General features: G+C 38.9%; 1 protein-coding gene across 1 annotated transcript; it reads right to left on the reverse strand.

Annotated features, from left to right (window-relative positions):
- Nucleotides 1–18,344: 18,344 nt before the first annotated feature.
- On the reverse strand, nucleotides 18,345–18,791 carry LOC120111713 (copper transporter 6-like). The gene has a single exon (XM_039129573.1). The coding sequence runs from the start codon at nucleotides 18,789–18,791 to the stop codon at nucleotides 18,345–18,347; it is 447 nt and encodes a 148-aa protein (XP_038985501.1).
- Between the last annotated feature and the right edge of the window lie 4,931 nt (nucleotides 18,792–23,722).

Genomic DNA, 23,722 nt, shown 5'->3' on the forward strand with positions numbered 1-23,722 from the left:
TTAAAACTTTGGAAGATTGCTTTGAATAATATAATGATTGAAAAAAATCAAAAATTTGTCATTGTTTTGATGTGATCTGCAGTCTTGCATGCATGTATGGTCCGCCATGCAGGCGTGCAGCGTTTGTCGTGCTTCGGGCTCAGAGCGAGACAAATTTGATGGTATCAGAGCTTAGGTTTAAGATTATTAGAGATCGTAGTTGAAATAGTCATATGGACATTAACTTTTAGGATCCTTAGGATTCGTCAGAAAGTTTTTAGAGATGGGTAGACATTAGGCAATGAGACGAAGGTCTTTATTTGATTTTGTTATTAATAAATTCGTATTATCGTATCTGAATTTTTTAAGATGCTTATTGAAATCAGAATGTTAGCTAACTGTGCTCGTAGCCAATGTATGAATAAACTTGTTGCCCAGATATGCAACCCAAGAGGGGGGTGAATTGGATTTTTAAATTTTTTCTACCTAGAATGCAGCGGATAAACTATAATGTCAACTTGAAAGTATAGTGTGCTTTAAGCAATGAATGAATAATGGCAGAGATTAAGGTGCAATAGTGAAAAGGAAAAAAGCACACACATAGACATGAAGATTTTATAGTGGTTCAGTATAACCCACACCTACATTCACTCTCCAAGACACTTGAAAATTTTACTATAACCACCCAGATTACAATATGGTTGTTTTTCGAGCTCACAATCCAACTCGTTGTTTTCTCGAGATCACAACGAACTCATTCGATTTTCACAGGATCACCAACCACAACTTTAACCCGTTTGTTTTTCGGATTCACAAACAACTCAGTCGGTTTTTACTGGCTCACCAATCAAAATCTTACACTATTGTTTTTTGGGTTCCCAAACAACCTAGTCGGTTTTCATAGGCTCACTAACCAAAACCTTTCAACCTTGTTAAATCTCCTGATTCAACAACTTCCAATTAAGGTTTTGGAAGAACCTTTCACAGTTTCAGAGCAAATATAACTGTTACAACAGAAATAAAGCTATGTGACAAATGCTACAACAAGGTAATAGAGCTTCAAAATAAATGTAACAATAAAAGTAGAATTGAAGCTTTAATGTTGGTCGTTGGCTGCAGCTGAAGGTCTTGAATGAACAGTAGCAACTTCTTTGTTGAATACTTCAACTAGTTTTCCCACAATGTAGTTTTTCCTAGAAGGCTCTTATGTGAGGATTTTTTTTTTGAAGCTTGGATTTTGGGTGATATGATATTCTCACTTGATTCTCTCCTTCATCTTCTTTTTCTCTTGGTGTTACTTTGAATTTATAGACTGTAAGCTTCTCAGAAAATACTGAATACCCGCACACCAAGAAACTATATGTTGTTCACCCAGAAGAAATACTGTTGAAAATAGCCGTTGGAGTTGTCAGGATGCCATGGGTCGACTCACCAAATTTAGAGGTCGTCCCGCGTACAAAGGGAGGCGGCTCACTAAGTATAGGAGTCGGTTCTTTCTTTTAATCCATACAATGTTCCTGCGTTTGCCTCTATGTATATGTATTCTCAGCATGGCTATGATCTGTTCTGTTTTGTTCTGGCCCCGCCAATGGGGATTATACGTTGGACCTATCGACTTGTAATCTGTGAGGAACCGGTTTCGACACCACGCCACCGGTGATTAGAATAGTGGTTTCTGGACACCGTTTCCACCGGTGACTAACAATAATGGTTTCTGGCACTCTGTGCAACCCATGCCACTAGGTTACGTGGCCGTAGCCTATCATGTTGAGATTCTGGTATCATAGTTTTTGGAAAAATGATAATAAATTTTGAAAACAGTAAAATGATGTTATTTATGATTTATTTCAGTCATTATCCTGTGTTTTGAACTGACATACTCTGACCCCACTTTGGGGTATTTTGTTGCTTACTGGGCTAGTGTAGCTCATTATTTTATTTTCTCTATTTTTCAGATCCAGAAGCTTGATCGCACGGGATTGGGGAGTGCTTTAGTTTTTTCGATGATTTTTCAATTATTGGCATTTTAGTTAGATTAGTTTGGACATTTTGAATTATGTTACCAAATGTTATTTTGGAACTCTGTAAGACTGCTTTTGACCAACTTAAATAATTATGTCATCTTTAAATATGTGTGATTGCTTTGATATGATCTGCTGCCTTGCACGCCTGTGCAGTCCGCCGTATGGGCGTGTGGCGTCTGCCGCGCCTCGGGCTCGGGGCATGACAGATTTGGTGGTATCAGAGCTCAGGTTTCAGATTCCTAGGAATTGTATTTGACGACTCGTCAATGTCGGAAGTTGATTCATGTAAATATTGGGTCGGCTCTTCAAACGCAAGAGTCGCCTCATTCCTTTAGTGCTCATAAGTTACTTGTGCTCTCCCAAAGGTCGACTCAATAATGTTGGGGGTCAGCTTATGTATAACTTGAGTCGCCTCCTCAAATATGAGAGTCGGCTCATGTAGTTGGTCTCAGGAGGTGATTCTTTTCTATTTTTCTTGAACTACACAAAGGTCGACTCAATTTCTGTATGAGTCGACTCATTAAGTTTTTCACAGATTTTTTAGAGAGCTTTGATTTTATTCTTCTTGCTTCTTGGAGGTTGTAAGTGCAATTTTTTGTCTTGAGATCTAACCCTTCACATTTAAGCCAACATCGTTAGGGTACACATTTAACTTAATTGCTTTTGTAATAATCAAAATCCATTATTTAGGATTAACAATCTTCCCCTTTTTAATGATGACAAAACTATTGAGTCTAAAAGAATTTAACAATTGTTTTTAGAGCATTTTTGCAATATAGTTCAGAGCAAAAAGGATATTTAGAAAGTTCAGAATATTCAATAAAATTTAGTATGAGATCACTTTTTACAATATAATTCAAAGCACAAAAATATTCAGAATATGTGCAGTAAAGATTCTTAAAACTTTCAATATATGAGTTCTGTATGTTTATGAGAAAATCTCCCCCTTTATATATGAAAGTTATTCCTAGGTTCTTCGGTGTTTAGCATGCTGATTTTTTTTTTTTTTTGAAAACCATGGCTGAACCTGATCGGGTTGCCTACGTACCCCATCACAAGGGGAATCAAGCCACACGTAGTTCTTTTAAAGTTTCAAAAATACAGCGAAAAATGAATCAAATAATTTAATTCATGCATGCTTACAAGATCAAATCTAGAAATCAACACATTAAGAACACATAGGATTATGCCGGAATCGTTTAAACAATTATGCTAAAACTTTTATGCATGATTAACTATTAGATCTGAAACTTAAGAACTCTATTCCAATTAAAAATCGACTTGGAATCATCTACTTGAATTGATAAGAAAATTAAGATTCAATTCATTTTGAATTATAGTACCTAGCGTATATGAGGGTTTTGAATGTATCCATTAACTCAAGGGTAACTCTAGATGGATGTGCTCGAGGTAAAAAAAAAAGGGAGACTATTACTAAAAGGATAAAATAGTTAATGAGTTTATAGTGTTTTGAATAGATTCTCTAAGTCCAGTAGATTTACAAGATTCTGAAATATTTGCAGTATTGCAAATGAAAATATTTTGCTTATTTGAGGAATTGATCTCAATGTAAAATCATAAAGCTTTTATCTTAGTAAAATTTTCTGTAAATCTTTAAAACAGATTATCAGATTTTTATGAAAAAATATTATAAATAAAGGCCATGAATTGATCATGAATTTTGTATCACCATAGGAGAAATGCTAGTGGAATTTCAAGAAAGGCCTCAATGAGTTTAATCTAGAAGATAAGATTCAAGAAGGTTGAATGTGCTCATGAGTAAGTTAATCTGGAATCTTTTAATTCATCAGAGCATACAATGAATATTTTTAAAAGCAAGATCAATATCAACTTGTATAATGGAATTGGCAAGAAAATCTAGAGTTGGCTTAGTTTGAATTGGATCTAGAATAAGATTACTTGATCATACAATGGTGCAAATATGGCAATTATCTTGAGGGTTAACCATGATCTAGTATGCTTGAAAAGTAAGAATAAAGTATTTGCTTGGATTTTATTATAAAAAAAGAGAAGAATATCTGGATCATTAAAGAATTTTGGAGAATATTGATCAGAGTTGTGCAGCAAAAGTATGGTGGACTGAGTCATTTTAAACTGGATAGAAATATTGATTGTGTTTTGTTATATGATGGAAGACTAGATTTTTCAATAAAGAAAGCTTTTGGTAATAAGAAAGGTGAATATATTGATTCTCAGGTTAATCATGATATGACTATGTTATTTTCTTCTATAGATTCTTCTATCATTGGCTATGCTAAGGAAAAAAAATAAAAAAAATGAACATATCATGACTAGGGTTAGTTAATTATTGACCAAATATGGTCTAATTTGTTAAGTATTTGAATAAACCATGCATTATTCGCTCCCACTTTATGATTTATGAGTTTAAGTTAAAAGCTTTGTGACATATTGAATCACGGTATCAATACTTTGCCTTCTCAGACTTGCTCTTGTGATTTGATGCTAATAATTTTTGAGATAGATCATTTCCGTCTAATGCATCATACATGTTTAATTTGTTAAACACATTCCTAGCAATATGATAATTTGACTATAATTAAGGTTGGTTATTACCTCTTATGGATCAACACCCTACCATAATAAGTGTATGAGATCTATTTCATTTCAAGTTCTACCCCAAATACAATTAATTTTATCGATCTTGTTGTGAATCGAGCCCAATCCGATCTTGAGTGAACCTGCATCAAGATGATGCTTTCAATATTAGATTTTAGTTAGTCACTTATCTAGTGCTAATCTTACTAGTTTATATAAAATTTTTGATAACTGATCCAAAGTTGTCTATCATACTGATTTTGATCAAGAAAAATGAGATCTTAGATTTATGTTACTCAATGGGTCGAGCATATATAAATTTGGAAGGCCTAGATCTCTTAAATTTCGAGAATGAAATTTTCTTAAGTGGGGAAGAATATAAGAAGAGACCCTAGTCTCTGACTTACCTTTAATTGAGTAAATCGAGACCTCCCCTGATGGTTGACCCCGAACCATATAGATTGAGCCCAAGACCAAGGATCAGACTAAGTCCAAACTCGAGCCAAGATTTTCTATCCTCCTCCTTTTTTTCTTTCTCTAGATAGGCTCACGGATCCTAGTATAAGCCCTATTCTTTTTTGTAACTCAAATCTAAGTTGACCCAGTTTGGAAATTCCGAACCACCTCGGTAGCCAAGCGGTAGGTCAGCCATTACTTCAGCCCCAGCTAGATTTGGCCACTTTCGATCTTCGCCTCTAACTTGTTGAATCCTTCTTGCTCAGACCGAACTGATCTGGGGCATGAGACCGTAGTATTTAATTTTGACTTCTGAAATTATGTTAAAATTAATAATATTTTAATAATATTAAACAGGTGTATATCACATGTTTGCCTGAAGTGGAATTTAAAGCGAAAAGAGGTAAGTAACTTAATACTTCACAAAGTGTATTTTCCAAAGTATATGGTAAAGTAATTATTAGTGAATTTAATTTTTGATATATGTTTTGTAATTAGTTAAAAGGGTTAGACATGTTAATAATCATTTAAAAATTATGTTATATGTTATGAAATCTGAAAAATATGACTAGATGAATTATGAAAAATCTATTTTGTATACATATATGTATTCTTAGCATGGCTATGATCTGGCCCCGCCAATGGAGATTATTCATTGGCCCTATCAACTTATAATAGTGAGGAACCAATTTCAACACCGCGCCACCGGTGATTAGAATAGTGATTTTTGGACACCGTTGCCACTAGTGGTAAATAATAGTAGTTTTAGCACTTTGTGCGACCAATGCCACTGGGTTACATGGTTGTAGCCTATTGATGTTGAGATTCTGATATAAGAGTTTTTTTTGAAAATATTTAATAAATTTAAAAAAATATATGTTTATTTGTGATTTATTTTTCAGCCATTAATTTGTGCTTTGATTAAAAATCTGGCATATTTTGACCCCATTCTTGGGTATTATGTTGCTTACTGGGCTAATGTAGCTCATTATCATATATTTTTGTTTTTTCATATCCAGATGCATAGACGTCTGATCGCTCGGAACTTGGAGAGTACACTAGATTTTCTAATGATTTCTTTGGTTATTGGTATTTTAAATAGACTAGTTGGAGTATTTGATTTATGTTGACATATAATATTTGAAACTTGAAAGATTGCTTTGAATAATTATTGATTAAAAAAAATCAGAAATTTGTCATTGCTTTAATATGATCTGCAGTCTTGCACGCAAGTATGGTCCGTCGTGCGGGCGTGCGGCGTCTATCGTGCTTCGAGCTTGGCGTATGACATAAGATGACTCGAAATACTTTAAATATCAATTAGCAAAACTAATAAGAAAAAGGAGAACTTGGATCGAAGGCGTACTAGGCACTATCCAAGAATGTTTTTGCCGCTCTTGTGCAAGGTAGATGGCTCTGATGCTTCTAAGATACAGTAGAATCCCGGCTCAACCCAGGTCCTTCCTGCACGGCAGAGCACACGGAGAGATTCGTCACTACAAAAAAAAGAAGCAAAGCCGACTCTTAAAATGCCGACGCTATGGAAAAGCGTCGGCAAAGTTGGCCTCCTCTTGTACTTTTGCCAACGCTTACTATAAGCGTCGGCAATTTATAGGAATTAACGATGCTTTTAAGCGTCATCGTAGTCCATATTTCCAACTCACGCTTGAAAGCGTGGGAACTGGTTATAGGGCGACGCTATTACGCGTCATTGTTCTTCCAGACCTACAACGACGGTTATAAGCGTCGGGAAAATACAACACTTTTAAGCGTCGACAATAAACGTCGCTTATAAGCGTCGTCGAATGCGAGCACACCACCCTAACCAGCGACCGAACCCGATCGAGCCCTTATTTCTCCTCTCCGGCGCTGCTCGAGCTTCCGTGTTGCTCCTCTCCGGCGCTGCCCTAGGTTCCATCTTGCTCCTCTCCGGTCCTATCATCACTTCCGTCTTGCTCCTCTCCGGTGCCGGCCGTCCGACTCCAACCCCTTCTCCTCCTCCCTCCTCTCCGGCGCCGACCGAACCGACCCCAACCCCTCCGCTCGAGGTATTTTCTCTTCCTCCCTCCACTCCCTTCTTCTCGCTTGTTCTCCTCCTTCTCCGCCTCTTTCTGCAAGGCTTCCGTGTTGCCGACCGACCGACCCCAACACCCCCTTGGGCCTATGAGAGGAAAACAAAGGGAAGCTGGTGAAGCGCCCCTGGATTCGGTTCTTCATACCATATCTAGAAAAAAAATTCCATAATGGAAAAGAAAGAAAAGAAAAGGGGATTCCTCTCTAGGGTTTCAAGTTGGGACCGGTAGCAGCCTTTAATTTTAGGGTTTTTTGGGCCACCGGTAAGGGTATCGTTTGCTCTCACTCCGCTGCTCCCCGCATTCCCATACCCAATCTCACCTCTTATTCTTTCACCCCTTCTTCCTCCCTTTCTTTCAATCTTCGCAGGGTTTTAGTGGATCGATCCAGAGGTGTCACCAGTGGCTCGATTCAAAGCTCGCGAGCCGTTGTCTTCTCTGATCTCAGGTATGCACTTCTTTCTTATAATTTTTGTCACGGTATCTATATAACCTGCAGCCTTCTAGCTCATCATTGCAGCACAAAAATCAATTTGACAGCACATATTTAATGCTTGAAACAAAACATTGGCAGGAAATTGAAGTGGTATGTCTCCGGGCATATGATACTTTCCATGCGCCTGAAATGAATACTCCACAATTTTTATCCTTATATACAAATGCTGAATTTGCTTCTGATTTCCATGCAGAAGTGCTTATAAATACTGTACTTCATATTTGTTTCTGATTTCCACATAGAAACAGAAATGTGAAGTTTTTGGAAGTGTGCAAAGGTTTTTTCCATATGGAATTTCCTGAAATAATTCCAGTTATAAAAGAGATATTATTGTGACTACATCAGTGAAAATGTGCTATTACTCTAAATTAGCAAATAGATCCATCATGTTTTCCCATTTACTGATACAAGCTCTTCCAGTTATTTTGACATATAGAACTATAAATCTATAGTTTTCCCCAGTTACTCTCATCTTCACTGCCTTAGTAAATATTGTACTTTTTCTTTGCCCATGGTGTTTTTTTTGAGAGGACAGTGTTTTGTACATTGACAGAATTATACCATATGCTTTCATATAGGTATTAAACCAGTTCTTGCACTTTGAGATATCATATGAGTCCTAATTTTGTTTATATTTTTTTTATAAACTGCAGTTCAATCGGTATTCTAATAGAATGGACAAAAGTTGGATAAAATAAGTTGAGATTCCAGTGCCGAATATTTGGATGGAGTTCAGAATTTCATTAAGTTTGCTTTGAGAAAACTAATATGAACGGGAAGATTTATTGTCCATGTCAAAAATGTGTAAACGGTTCTGCTCTTGATCCAAAAATTGTTGAAGAACATTTGGTGTGGAATGGTTTTTCTAAAGGGTTATACTGAATGGGTTCTTCATGGAGAGTTCATACCTTCATGTAACCAACCCTCCTATCTAGAACACCACCTTCAATTTTGGAACTAGTGACACGGAACAAAATTCTGTAGAAGAAGATGATATAAGGGGCTTACTTAGAGATGCCTCTTGGACATAGTATTTAGAACTGTAGGAAAAGATGAGCGTACAGTTAATGATCAGTCCATGCATTGTTGATGAATCTATACATTCTGATGGACACAGCTCGTTATGATAACTTGGTGAAAGATTGTGATAAAGAACTGTATTCGGGTTGTAAGAATGTTACGAAGATTTCTTTTCTTCTGCATTTCATTTCATTTGAAATTATTTGAATGGGTGGTCCAGCAAGTCTTTTACTATGCTTCTTCAATTATTTAAAAGGATGCATTTCCGGAAGGTGTTACTTTGCCAACATCTTCATATGAAGCCAAAAAACTAATAAAAGAGTTGGGACCTGGGTACGAGAAGATACACAGTTGTCCGAATGACTGCATTTTATATCGCGGGTAAATATCAACCAAGAGTCGTGCCGAATATGTGGAACTTCACGATGGAAAAAACATAAAGAAGATGAGAATGATTCGGTGACTGAAGTGGATGCTTCACCGATTAAGAAAAAACTGGCTAAAATTTTGAGGTATTTTTCTCTTATACCAAGATTGAAAAGGATGTTTGCATCACTGAAGATGGCTTCCTCGGATGAGATGGCATGACGAAGGCCGTACAAAGGATGGGAATGTTACGACACCCAGCGGATTTAGTCCGCATGGAAAGCATTTGATGATAGGCATCCCGAATTTGCTTCTGATGTTCGGAGTGTTAGGCTTGGTTTAGCTACTGATGGGTTTAATCCATTCCGAACGATGAGCTCAACATACAGCACTTGGCCGGTTGTTTTGAATTCCATATAATTTGCCGCCATGGATGCGTATGAAACAGTCCTCAGTAATTCTGTCAATGGTTATTCCAGGTGACAAGGGCCCAGGTAATGATATTGATGTTTTTCTACAGCCTCTAATAGAGAAATTTGAAACAAATATGGGAGGGTATTGATGCATTTGATGCTTTTGCTGGCCAAAATTTCAAATTGCGTGCAGCTCTTATTTGACTATCAATGATTTTCCTGCATATGCTAATTTATCTGGTTGGAGCACTAAGGGGCGTATTGCATGTCCTTCTTGTGAAGATTCAACCCATTCATTATTGGTTAAAACATGGAGAAAGTTCTGTTATATGGGCCATCGTCGGTGTTAGAAGCAAACCAACCCATTTTGATTTCAGAAAGACTTGTTTGATGGTACCATAGAGTTACGATCTGCCCCTATTCCACCAACTGGAACTGAAGTCTTCAGACAAATGCATGGCACCAATTATATACCGGGTAAGGTCTCCAAATGTTCAAAGAAGAGGGGAAGGAGCATGTTGGCAGCACAATGAATGAAGGATTAATAGCAGAGGTTGCTGAGGATGTTGACAACTTTTTTGAGAATGAAGACAACGTATATATTCAGGAAAATGATGATGACTCAATGGCAGCATCTACACAGAAACAACTATGGAAAAAAAAGAGCATTTTCTTTGATTTACCTTATTGGGAGTATAATCTCTTCGACATAACCTTGATGTGATGCATATAGAGAAGAACATTTGTGATAATTTGATTGGAACATTGCTAAATCTTGATGGAAAGACCAAAGATAACTTGAAAGCGCTTCTTGATTTGAAAGATATGGGCATAAGACAAGAGCTTCATCCGACAGAGCTTGCCAATGATAAATTATATACACCTCCTGCATGTTTACAATGTCTACTCAAGAAAAGATCTTTTTCTAACAGTTCTGAAAAATATGAAGGTTTCTGATGGGTACTCATCGAATATTTCATGATGCGTAAATCTCAAAGAGCATAAACTTTCAAATCTTAAAAAGTCACGATTGTCACATTTTGATGCAAGATATCTTTCCATTGGCTTTAAGATCGTCAACACTGAAACAAGTTTTCACAATTGTTTCTCAATTGTCATCATTCTTTAAGGCATTATGTTCCAAAGTTCTTGATCCTAAGGAGCTTGATCAATTGGAGTCTAATATTACACTTACACTATGCCATATGGAAAAGATCTTTCCTCCTGGATTTTTTACTATTATGGTTCATCTACTCATTCACTTAGCGGCGGAAGCTAAACTCGGTGGACCGGTTCACTACCGATGGATGTATCCTATTGAGAGGTGATTTTAATAAACTCTAATGGCCATATTTAATCAGTTTGATTGTGATATTTATTTTAAAAATTTATTGTTGCAGGTTTTTTATGCGCTTAAAAGATTATGTACGCAATCGAGCCTATCCCGAGGGATCGATTGCTGAAGGATATATTGCTGAGGAGTGTTAACATTTTGTTCGAGATATCTTAAAGGTGTTGAAACGGTTTTCAATCGACCTCCAAGAAAAATTGTGATATCATAGAGAATGCAGATGTTTACAAGTTCTCATCTGGTGGAAGAGTTTTGGAAAAAGTTGAAAGTGTTGTTCTTGACCAGAAATCGTTGGCACAGCACATCGCTATGTCTTACTTCATAGTGATATAATATCCGAGTCTCGTAGGTTAGTACAGTTAATTGAATCTAAATTTACTGTCATGTCAGGAGAATGTAATATTGGTATTTAATTAAAGATAACCTTGATCGTGCAGAGAATTTTTAATAGCTCAGCGAAGTCTCAACCATAACATTTCCTACACCAAGGATTGAGCAACGATGGTTGGTTGATTATTTCCAGAATGGCTTTTCAAACAGGTTAGATGTCTAATATATTAAGCTTTTTTTTAAAATTTTTATAGAGAAAATTAATCATTACTTCCATAATTTTTTTTAGGTACCAGTGATGATGGAGAGGAATTGTTCTGAGGAGTTAATAGTCATTGCTCGAGGTCCGAATAATATTGTCAACAGATATGATGGGTTCATTATAAATGGTTTTAAATTTCATACTAAAGAGCGTGAGAAATTTAGAAAAACCCAAAATAGTGGAGTTATGGTTGAGGCGGACGGAAAAAATTATTATGGTGCTCTAACATATTTATGAGCTGGATTATTATGGAAATTTTAAGGTAGTATTATTTCGATGTGATTGGGTGGATATAAACTCACCTAGAGGTTTGAGGCAAGACATAAATGGATTCACACTTGTAAATTTTTCAAGGTTGATACATACTGGTGTGTTATTGAAAGATGATCCATTTGTTTCATCTCAAGCTCGACAAGTATTTTTTGTGCAAGACTCAAAAGATAAAAATTGGTCTCTGTTATTAAAACGAAACCTAGGGACTTGTATGATATTGGAAAAAAGTTGGAAGAGGAGGACGATGATACTTATACTCAGTGTATGCCTTATAATGTTGTGCCAACTGATGAAGTAAATGCGCCAACGAGTTTGATTAGGATGGATGTTGAATGAGAATGTAGTTTCATAATGGTAAGTAAAATTTATGAAGCATATGTTAAATGAGTTATTATATTCTCTTTTATTAGCCCTTTATTTAGTATAAATTTATCATTTAACCAAATATTGATTCTTTTTTGTGCATACCAGGTAACAATATGCCCCGAGGGAGACGATTTAGAGATGTGGAGTTCCAGCATTCTCAGGTGGGATCTACTTCTGAGCAGTCCCTGCAGTCCCAGCAGCCATGTGAGCACCAGCAGCACGAGTCAGGATCTCAGCGCGAGCCTCCTGCTGATTGTCCGGAGGATGAGCTCCGGATCCAGGGTAATTCGATTTAAAGTTCATATTTTATGTTCATATTTGTCTTCAACTTTTTAAGACATTTTATTTAATTTGAATAGATGGACAAGGGACAGTGAGGACGAGACGGGGACCCACTCAAGCAAAGGATGTGTGGAAGCTTCCTCCGGTGAGAAGATCATCATCCGATGCAACGAATTGGGGCAGCCCATCAATAGAGCTGGAAGTCTACTATCAAGCTTTTTAGGATCGGTTGCACGCAAGGGTCAGCTGTGTCCGCTCAACTATACGAAGTGGAATGACATGCTTCCTTCGTATAAGGTTGAGCTTCTTAGACTTATACAGGTAATGAATTGAATTTTTCTTTTTAATTCGACACCTCCTGTATGTTAATTTGCTTAGTACCATAATTTTATTTTAGAGGTTTAATATTATTATAACATTCTGTATCTTGTTGTAGGGTAAGTTTGTACTCCCTCCAGAGAGCCATGATTGGGTGCTAAAGTCCCTCAACCGCAAATGGAAAGAATATAAAGCAAAATTGAAGACGGACTTCAAGCGCAGGGTATGACAGAGGAGGAGGTTGCTCGTGTGACTCCTCCTGATGTATACCCTCAGCAGTGGAGGGAGCTTGTTCACTACTGGTTTTCTGAAGAGGACAGGTCACGTATATTGTTTCAATATCTTTATTATCTTTATTATTAATATAGATTGCAAATATATACATTGAATCATATTATACTGTGTGCTTTTATTTTGGCAGACATATTCTAATATTGGTAGAGCTGCACGAGCATCTCAAGCAGTTCCTCATACTTCAGGCTCGAAGAGTTATGCGAGACGTAGAAATGAATTCGTAAGTTCTTTTGAAACTATTTGAAACTCTACTAACATATAGCACGTATCATGATATATAGTTTGTCAATATACTTTCCGTATGTGTAGATAGTAGAGCATGGAAGGGAGCCTGGTGAGGTAGAGTTTTATAAGATGACCCACACTCACCGAGATGGCAGCTTTGTCCGGGACGAGTCGAGAGATATAGTTGTATGTATTCATTTTTTATTTGATCATAATTTTTTTATTAATTTTACTTCTTTTAAATTATTAATGTGACTGTTTATTTTTTGAGAGAGATATAGGAAAGAGCTACAAATCTTATTTCAGAGCGCGTCGGGGAGTCATCATCATCCGACGCGGCCAGTCGCGTCGAGGCTCAGGTCTATGCGAATTGATGGGCCCAGAACGTTATGCGTGTGAGGTTACGGTATCGGAGTTACCCCCACTCAGCTGTCTGCAGTGAGCCGATATACCCAAGATGCCAGACAAGGTACTAGCACGGTAGAGGTTTGTAGTTTGAAGACAGAGATGGACACAGATAAAGCAGTCATATGAGACAAGGATAGAGGAGATGAGGCAGAGTCATATGACTGATATGGCGGAGTTGAAGCAGAGCCAAGAGTTGAAGATACAATCTTTGCAGGATCAGCTTGACCATATTTCATCTTTTTTGCCAGAGATTGCTCCTCCGGTACATAACTAAATATATTTGAATATTTTATATAATTATAATGGTATTCTTGTATGAGCGTGATGATTTTCGTATTTTTAGTTTTTAAAGTATTTTTTTTTCTTGTAACGTTGCTGATACTTCATCTACTCGTAGAGATGATGATGCCCGTCGACTCTTGATACATCGTAGATTGTGTACTTAGGAATTTGAGATGGATGTTTTAGAATGTTTTGAAGTACAATGTAATCAAATATGATAATATGAATATTTTGAAAGATACTTTCTTGATGATGATGTTGTTTGTTCAAAAGGATCTGACACCACTCTGGTCTTTAGATTTGAAGGGGATGGTGAATGGAGCAGTTGAGACGTGCAAAGAGAGCTTTCATAGGTTTGATACTTACCTCCAATTTCTCAAACCCAAAAATCTCTGAAATTTTATCCACAAGCTTGTGGATGGGCATTTGGGATGAACATCTTTGACTTGAAGGAATGGAAGAAGCGAAATATCACTGGAATATATCATTATGGCAAGACTTGGTAAGAAAAAAATGGTTGTTGTTATTTTCTGTTCGGTAGATTTCCTATATGACTTCTATATTGATTACAATAACAATTGCCTAAATCTATCACATGTTCAATTCTATATATAGTATACCAGATATTTTATCTTTGTATAATATCTATATGTGTATGTTCAATTCTATATATATTATAGCAATAGATGAACCCACTGCTTGGTTTCTGGGCAGAATTCAATTCCTCGGACTTTGTTTGCATGGTATTTGGGAAGTGAAATATATTCTGCTAGTTGATGGATGTGTTGCTAGGTGATGGGTCATGGGGATGAGTGCTGATTGTTATGAAGAAAGTTGTCATTTTTGTTAGCTACAGCACAGTGTTGGAAACACTGATTTGATGATTCATGAACTCCATGCTTTTTTTCCTGAGACTCTGTATTCTTTCTGGTGTGTCATATAGTTCCTTTTTTTCGGGGGTGTATGTGTGGGGGTTGTTGCACTACTACAAAAGTCCTCTTCAAAATTAGTTCATGTTTCAGAAGTTTAAAGCTTTGAGAGTCCGCAAGTCTGCTGTGTGAGTTGCATTGCAGGTGGTGGTAAGCAGGCATGACTACATGGCTACTCCTAGAAAGTTATCAGTGGAGTTTTTAATCTATTTGCAATCATGCTTTCTTGGCTGTATCACTCTTTCAAAATTCTCTACCATCATGTCTTGAACAAATGGCATGTTGGCTTTATTCATGCCGGGCATATGCTCATGCCTAAGGGCCTGTTTGTATGTGTGAAGAATTGTTCCTTGGAGAGGCATAAAAGAGAATCTGAAGGGGTTTGGGAAGTCTGTTGATCTCCATATATCATAAAGGGTGGGGGACGAGTCATGGAAGAAGTTGAAGGGATTTGGTGATTTCCGTTAAAATGGGAATTGGGGGATTGGTGGACTTCCTGACCCTTCCAGCTTATCTTCTATGCCTGTTCAGATACAGGTTCTCACTTGCAGTACATCTTGTCTCATTGTGTCTGTATTTACATGAGGAAATTTCTCGATCCAATATTTTTTCAAGCCCATAATTTTTTGCTTGTTCGGTTAACCTATACGCTGTCTAAATTACTGGATATTTGAGCAAGATTTCTGTTTGCCAGGAGGGTAGGAGAAGCTTCAGTGTGTGCATAAGAGCATTGTGAGGGTGAACTCTGAGAGGGTATTTGCCTCTCTGGTAGCCATGTTAGCAAAAGTTTGAACGGTCTCCAGCAATAAGAGTAGTAGAGAGTAGGTTCTTAACTGGTAGATTCTCTTGATGAAGGGTGGATGTGAAGCTGACAGCAAGGAATTCTGTGCATATAATCAATCAATTGCAGCTGTTCCTAGTCCCATTGCTTCATGTATGGGGTTTTGGTAGGTTTGATACTTAACGACGCTTTATTGCGTCGGTCAAGTAGCATACGCCGACGCTTTTAAGCGTCGGCATAGTCCAACCCAACCTACGGTGGGAAGCGTCGGTTCAAGTACGCCGACGCTTTTAAGCGTCGGGTTCCTATAACATGAACGTTTAAAAGCGTCGGCATAGATCGACGACGCTTTTTCGACACGTCGGGTTAAACCCGACCCACGCCCACCTGCCCGACGTCTGACCCATGCTTTGCGGTGCGTGGGCTGGAAATTCGCCGATGCTTAAAAGCGTCGGGAGAGACCATAAAAAGTGCCGGAAGATATCCTTTCTTTTGTAGTGCGTATAAAGTGCCTGGACCATGACTTTTATATAGATGTCGATTGCACAAAGCGCATCCAAGAACGGCCCAAAGGCCCACATATCCAACTAGATCTACTAGTTAAGGAAGTATTATACAACTTATATTGCATTGAATCTTCCAATATGGAGCTACATGTTTTAATTAACAAGTTCAAATACAAAGCTTTAATAGTTGAACTTTTCAAACAAAAATAAAGAATTCAAAATAAATATCATATAGCAATAACAATATTAAATTATAATATATCTAGAATGAAAATGAAAAAAATTGAATCGAAATGGTAGAGAAATCCAAAAACCTGGCAGCATGTTTGAGAAATAAAAGTTCCTACACTTGTCCAGGTGTTAGAGAGGGAAGGAGTTGGACGTGGGGTTTTGATTCCGCATGTCACAGGAGAAAGGGAAATCAATGAACTTTCTTTCACGTTTCATAAAGAAAGAAAGCTGTGACTTCAAGCATGGGTGAATCTGAAGCTGTTAAGAGACGGGAAGCAAATCTTATTCCTAATATGACGCTGTTTTTGGCTAAGGGACGTTTTCTTCATGAAATTGGTTTGAGTTTGAGAAGAAGACATAGATTGGAATTACGAGAGCAGGATATATAAATTTTTCATATAGACAAGGATATGAAGATTTCAAGTTCATGCAATGCAACTACGTACGTGTTACATATATATCCAGTTTAAGTTTACGTTGATCCTTCTGAACTTCTAATTTCATCATGGGATTATTTTAATCCATCATATATGCTTTATTTTTTGCATGCTTTCCGAAGATAAGAACATGTTTGGGAAAAGAAGGAGGGGGGGGGGGTATGTGTGGTGTTGGGGGTGAGGGATTTCCTCAGCCCAGTTGTAACGGGAGTTTTTGATGATGGGATCAGAGCACTAAAACTGAAAGCATGACATGGATGATGAGTGGGTAGCAGAAGAATTTCAATGGCCGAATGAGACCAGGATTGAGATTACTACATTCAGAAGCATTTTAAGAAAATGATGTAAGAAATCCAATGAGATTAAAACTCATGATGTGTTATGATGCACAGAAATGGAAGCATGAGTGGCTTAATGATTGATTTTTAAGATTTTGTTGAACTCTAGAATTTTGAACAAGCTTAGGCCTATCCAGATTGTACATAAATATTCTTGTTAGCCAAATGAAATTGCCTTGGAGCCTTGTTTTACGTGAAAAAAAGTGGGGGTAACGGCTCTTATGTTTGTTTAAGATTCTCCGGCAAGATGGAGTGCCATCCGAAGAGCTGAACAGACAAATCTTAGCTCGTATGGTTTGGAGTGTGACACATATTTTTCTTAGTCCAAACTTATCCTTGGGAAAATGTGGCCACTATTTAGTGATAAGAAGATGCAAAGTTGCTGAAAGTGAGTGAAGAAAACACTAGAAAGATTTGAAGCATATACTATACAAGTGGACGTAGACCAAGTTATGATTTGTACAGCAGAACACAGGGACCAATTCACATCAACATCTGGAAACAAAAGTTTTGGTGGGCATCAGCATTGGCCAGTGACTTCTTATCCTCCCCTTTTTTTTCTGTTGCTGAGCCAAGGATTCCAACTGTATCTGAAACCAAGCACGCCGGATCTAATATCATACCTATCCTCCAAACTTGCAATCGCTGTCCTCAGAAATGCCCACGTCAGTTCGGTTGCTCGGTCATTTACCTTCTCAATAGTCAGTCACAGAAACCCATGTCAAAAATTAGCATGATATATAAACCTTCAATAAAGCTATGGCCAAAAGCTCAAAATTTAGAAGAACAGCAGGCAGTCCCCAGCAACTAGTATCTGATGCCTCATATTACATTATGTATACATAATGGACTCCTCTACAATGGCAATTATTTAATTATTATTTTTTGTTAATATAACAGCCCTTATAATAAGAGAAATAGTGGCTAGATGATATGTAATATATTCACTGTTTGTCAGAAAAATATAATATTTTTTGAATTCAAATCTTCATAAAAGTTAAGAGCACTACAAAAAATTATGGTTTTGCCGACTCTTCCCCGCCGACGCTATCAAAAAGCGTCGGCGAAAACCGAGCAGAGTCGAAACTCGACGACGCTTTGTTTTAGCGTCGGGTGAAATTTAGATACGACGACGCTTTAAAGCGTCGTCGCAGGCCAAAAGGGGCCCAACTCCCCCGATCCCTCCTTCACCCAGCCGCTCCCCCGATCTTAGAGACGACGACGTTTTAAAGCGTCGTCGGAGGTCCCTCCTTCTTCACCCAGCCGCTCCCCCGATCCCTCCTTTTTCTGCCGCTCCATCCGCCCACCCCACCATCCGCCGTTCTTCTTTAATCCCACACCGGAGACCCCACCCGTTCTCCCCTAATTTCTTTTAATCCGCCGCCGCCTGGGCTTCGAAGCAGGGGCACTCGAGGGCTCCTCCGGATCGCCGTCTGAACCAGCCCAGCCACCACACGGCTCCATCGAGGGCTGATCACCCGGCTGTAGTTGAACCACTCGAGGAGGACTGCGAGAACGAAGACGACGATGAGCGCAAGGGCGTATATGCCGCCCCTATCGCCCGGCCAACCGGAGAAGAGGATCTGGGCGTTCTTGCCCCAGGAGAAAGTCATGTGCATGTCGTCCATCCCGTGTCCCATGTCGCCCATGCCTTGTCCCATATCGCCCATGGGCGCCATACCATGATGTCCCATGTCGCCCATGCCGTCGTCCATGGCGGAAGATTTTGCCAGGGCTATACGAGGAAGGGTTTCGCCGTCGTCCATGGCGGCCATGGCCTGGTTCCCCTCTTTCTGTTTTATTTTTTTTTTAAAAAAACAGGTTGCTAACGCCGACGCTTATATAAGCGTCGGTGTTGAGTATTTTCCCGACGCTTTCATTAGCGTCGGGAAAGTCCTGTTTTTGCCGACGCTAAGAGAAAGCGTCGGCAAAAACCGGACCCACGCCCACCTGCCCGACGTTTGACCCACGCTTTGCGAAGCATGGGCTGGAAATTCGCCGACGCTTATAAGCGTCGGTAGAGACAAAAAAGCGTCGGGAGTTCTTCCCTTCTTTTGTAGTGGAGTATTGCATATATATGACAAAGGGTGACATAATCAATAATGTTGTTTGCTTTTATTTAATGCACGTTATTTATTTATAGTGGATGAAATATCTGTCATAACGTCTATTATTTTCTTACCAAATAAATTCAGGTTAATACTGGTCTGGACAAAAAAATGGCTATTGTTTTCATTATTATGGTAAAGAACCACTCCAAGAGAGTGTTCCTTGTAGGAGGTACCTGCCTGATCCAGCTGCAGGTGGAGCGGCCACTCTTGGAAAAGAAAATATAGTGAAGAAAGGCCACATAATGATTGGCGGATTGTGGTAATTCCATTGGAGGGGATTGCATCAAAGATTTAAAACATGATATATGATGTTTTATAGGTGGTGATATCAAAGCTCTTGCTGGCCAACAGTTAGTAAACATCATCTTTAATATTTGAAACTTCTGTCCACTATAAAAAAAAGAATAATAATTGACCGCTTTTTAATACATAGTACCGCTCTTATAAGCATCCGCAATATAAACTTCGTAATTTTACGTTGCCGATGCCACCAAATTGCCGTTATGCTTTTAAGCTACTCCTACAGTTTATTATCTACCAACTATTATTTGGCGGGGCCGATTGAAAACAGATGCCGTTAATCGTGAAAGTTGTCATTTTGGTCCCTATACAACAAGTGATCTATCCTCTATTTCAGGTGATGAAGAGATGGATCAATGGATATTGACCTTTGTTGTCTTTCTCAGAGAACCCAAATTATTTCAGAGAATATAATGTATTCGCTAGCTCAGAAGCAGTTTATATATAATAAACATCTTACCCCTCACTAGTGGTAATGCAAGAATCTTAATGTCAATGCAAACTTTGCTTTTGCATATACTTTCCAGGGTCATAACAGAAGGAAGCTTAATTTACAGGTATCCTCTGCAGGATGCTTGCCATGGACGTTAGAGCTTAGTTTTCGCATATTGTCTTTTTGTTTTTCTATTTATTTCCTCCATTTTATTGCTTTCTCATCCCTTCTTGATTTTACCATATTGAGTTAGGCCAACTTAACTTATTTTTTCTGAAAAAAGAAAGAAATGAGCTCTGGATTTGAGTGAGTAGTCCAGTAAATCATGTCATCACAATGCCTCATTCACAGGGATCATTAGATTTGGATCCATGACTACCCTTTAGAAAATATAAGAGTAGCCTTGTTTTGGAATGTCAGAAGGCCTCTGAACTGTCTAGATACAAGAAAAAAAAATGAAATGAATTGAAAGAAAGGAATCAAGCATAATCCAAAGTTTTTGGGAGATTTGTCGGCATGAAGTTGATCGAGAGCCAGTGGTAGAGAATATTTGCTACCCCTAAGGTTCCTTGTTCCTGTCTCTTTTGAGAAAGTGCAGGTTCTAAACAGTCCAAAATAGTCGGTCAGGATCCAATCACTACCTTGTATTCTAATAGTATCGATAGACATGATTGGAAGATCGGAACTTTAGCGTTCATAGCCCAAACTAGAGAGAATCAGAACTTAAGTCGAAATGGAGAAGCATGTGGTGTTGCAAGGAGGGGGAAAGCAAGGAGATGCTGATATACGGGAACTCGATGGGTGAACATCTATGCCATGATATGTATAACTTGTGTTTGCAAAGTGCAAATAAGTATTCTTAAATTTATTATTGTATTTTTTTAACACAGAAATAATGCTATTTAAACGTAAAATAAACATAAAATATGTTGATAATTCATATGCTTACCATATGGCTTTCACTCATAATGTGGAAAAATAAAATAATAGCTTCATCAACTTGAATAAAGAAAAGTTGAGAATCTCTAAAGGGGAAAGACAAGTATTTACTCAAGTCAAGAATAAAAATGATAACTAAAGTGCTGGAGCATTCTCCTCAGGGAGTACACGGCATGGGTGTCACAATTTTTGGAGAAAGAAACAGCTTGTTTATAATATAATAACAACCCAAAACCTCATCCAAAATGGCTAATCGGAAGATATTATCTAGGTTCCTTGATCCTATATAAGTACTGATCAAGATCTACCCAGCGAATAATCAATGCGGGACTAAACACAAGCTCGCACGGATCTTCACATACTCCCTGTTCAAATTCATTTTAAATCTAATCATAAACACCACGATCGGCTCATAGTTTAAGCCCAATGGATCCGTGCTGCAGTGTTCCCCTAGTCCACAATAGATTAATGGATCGGGTTCGCTCTGATACATCCTCGTCAGACTAGGGTTCAAATCTATTTAATTCTAATCATAAACACCACGATTGGCCTGTGGTCAGCCCTAACGGATTCGTTGCTGCAGTGTTTCCTAGTCCACATGGTTATGGGCCAGGTCCGCTCTGATACCATTTGTAACAACCCAAGACCTCACCCAAAATAGCTAGCCGGAAGGTATTATCTGAGTTTTTTGATCCTGTATAAGTACTCAAGATTTATCCAGCGAATAATCGATGTGGGATTAAACACACACCTGCATAGTTCTCACAGTTCGCCCCGGACCGTAATAAGTCTGAATTCCTGATTTACTCTACTTTTATCTCTGTCGTCAATGCCACCAAAGTAAATTTAAGAAGCGGGTGGGGGTTCCCAAAGACTAGAATACTCAAGGTGCTACACAAAGGGTGGTTCTATATACACCCCCCCTATTGCTCAGGACACCCCCCAAAAATTAAAAAAAATTAAATACTCTCTACACCCCCCCATCTTGCTAAGGACACCCTAAAAAATTAAAAATTCCTAAATTACCCCCCACCCTCCCCACGCCCCTCACCCTAACTTGCTCTCTACAACCCCCAAACCCCCCCCCACCCCGCTCTTCCCCTCCAAAACAACCCGCCGGCTTCTCCCTTCCGCCCAAAAAACCTCGCCTCAAGCACCTCACCGGCGGCCAAACCCCTCCGTCTCCCTTTGAACTGTTCCGCCCAAAGCACCTCGCCAACGCCCAAAACCCCCCCGTTCCCCTTCTCCCTCTCGTTGCCGGCATTCTCCCGATCTCCGACCACCTCGTCGGCTTCTCCCGGAACCACCTCCCGGCCATCTCCCGAGCAACGAGCACCTCGCCGGCGCCTCCACGACCACCTCGAGGTAGCTCCCCCCCCCCCGCCTCCCCAAATCGTTCGGCACTGGTTCTTTGAACCAGTGCCTTCGGTTCGGCCCCATGGGGCCGACCCGCTGCAATTGGGTCGGCCCCATGGGGCCGACCAAAATACATTGGTTCGGCCCCATGGGGCCGACCCAATGTATCTTGGTCCCCATGGGGCCGAATCCAAATTTTTTTTTTTTCTGTTGCTAGACTAAGGATTATTTTTATTCCCAAATTTAGCCTAGATCACGTCCTTAGGGTGAATTGGATACCCAACATCAAGGACAAGTTTTTTATTACTAGATTAGATAGTAATTTGAGAAGTAGGGATAATTTAGAATCATTATCATATAGCATTAACATGGTGCATCCAAATATGATGATCTTGTTACCTTCATCGATGTCATTCTTGATCTTGGAATGATTATCTCATATCAAATGCTCTATCAAATAATAAAACCACAACATTAGTTAACGAACAAAAACTAAAAACAAAAACTAAGAACTGCGGCATAGTTTTAGGTAAAGTCTATTATTGAGTTATGTCTTGAGTTTACGAGTCGTATACCTTTTGAATTATCATTTATGTATGCAATTGAAGTAACATTGAATTATTTATCACAAAACCCAATCATGTAGATTCCAAGAAGTAACTTGTTTCTTTTTTGGCTTGTTTTATCATTTATCATTTATGTATGCAATTGAATTATTTTCTTTGATATAGCCTAACATTGAATTTCTATATTTTCAGACATGGATCCCGGTCCCTCCAGAGTTAGACCTACGGCGTCAGCTAGGAGACGTCGTGCTAGGATTGCTTCTCCCGAGCCTGCTCATATGCCATCGCCCTCTCCTGAGTCAGAGCATGATGATATGCCCGCTAGGGGCGAAGACGATGAGTCCGTTGGACCATGTCCAGGAGGTCCAGAGGATGAGTCCGTCCTGATCAGTTTCAGGACGCATATAGCAGCTTCCATCTGGAGGCAACAGGTATTGTTTATTTGTTATAGCATTATATTTTGTTTATTGATGTTTTATAAAGTAGTAGTAATTATACATTTATATTACAGGAACGGGCTCCACTAAAGTGCATGAACCATACTGCCAAGGTTGGTGAATGGAAGTGGTGGTCTTCAAACCAACCAAATACCAGGTTCAAAGCACTATTGAGGCAGTCGGGCCTCATAGAGTTAGTACAGTGCTCTTATCGATTCACCGATAAGATTCTGATTTCGGGCTTCGTAGAGAGATGGCAGCCCGAGACGAACACCTTCCATATACCATTTGGCGAGATCACTATCTGCACGTTGGATGATGTATCCGCCATTTTAGGGATTCCTGTCGCAGGTGCCTCAGTAGCAGTTTCTCCTGAGAGAATGAGTGATCGGGATGCTGAGGAGCTACTTGTGGAGTTGTTGGGGGTGTCAGCTGGAGACGCGCGTCAGGAGGTACTGTCATCGCGCGGTCAGTCTGTGAGGATGGAGTGGCTGAGGACTCAGTTTCACTCTGTATCTGATAGAGACAGCCAGCAGAGGATAGAGTGTGCAGCACGAGCCTATT

Source organism: Phoenix dactylifera, chromosome 8 (assembly GCF_009389715.1).
Source record: "Phoenix dactylifera cultivar Barhee BC4 chromosome 8, palm_55x_up_171113_PBpolish2nd_filt_p, whole genome shotgun sequence".
NCBI lineage: Eukaryota > Viridiplantae > Streptophyta > Magnoliopsida > Arecales > Arecaceae > Phoenix > Phoenix dactylifera.

Bases quoted from the DNA above. Each gene is read 5' to 3' on its own strand.
- LOC120111713 (XM_039129573.1), bottom strand. From the start codon at position 18,791: ATGGCCGCCATGGACGACGGCGAAACCCTTCCTCGTATAGCCCTGGCA.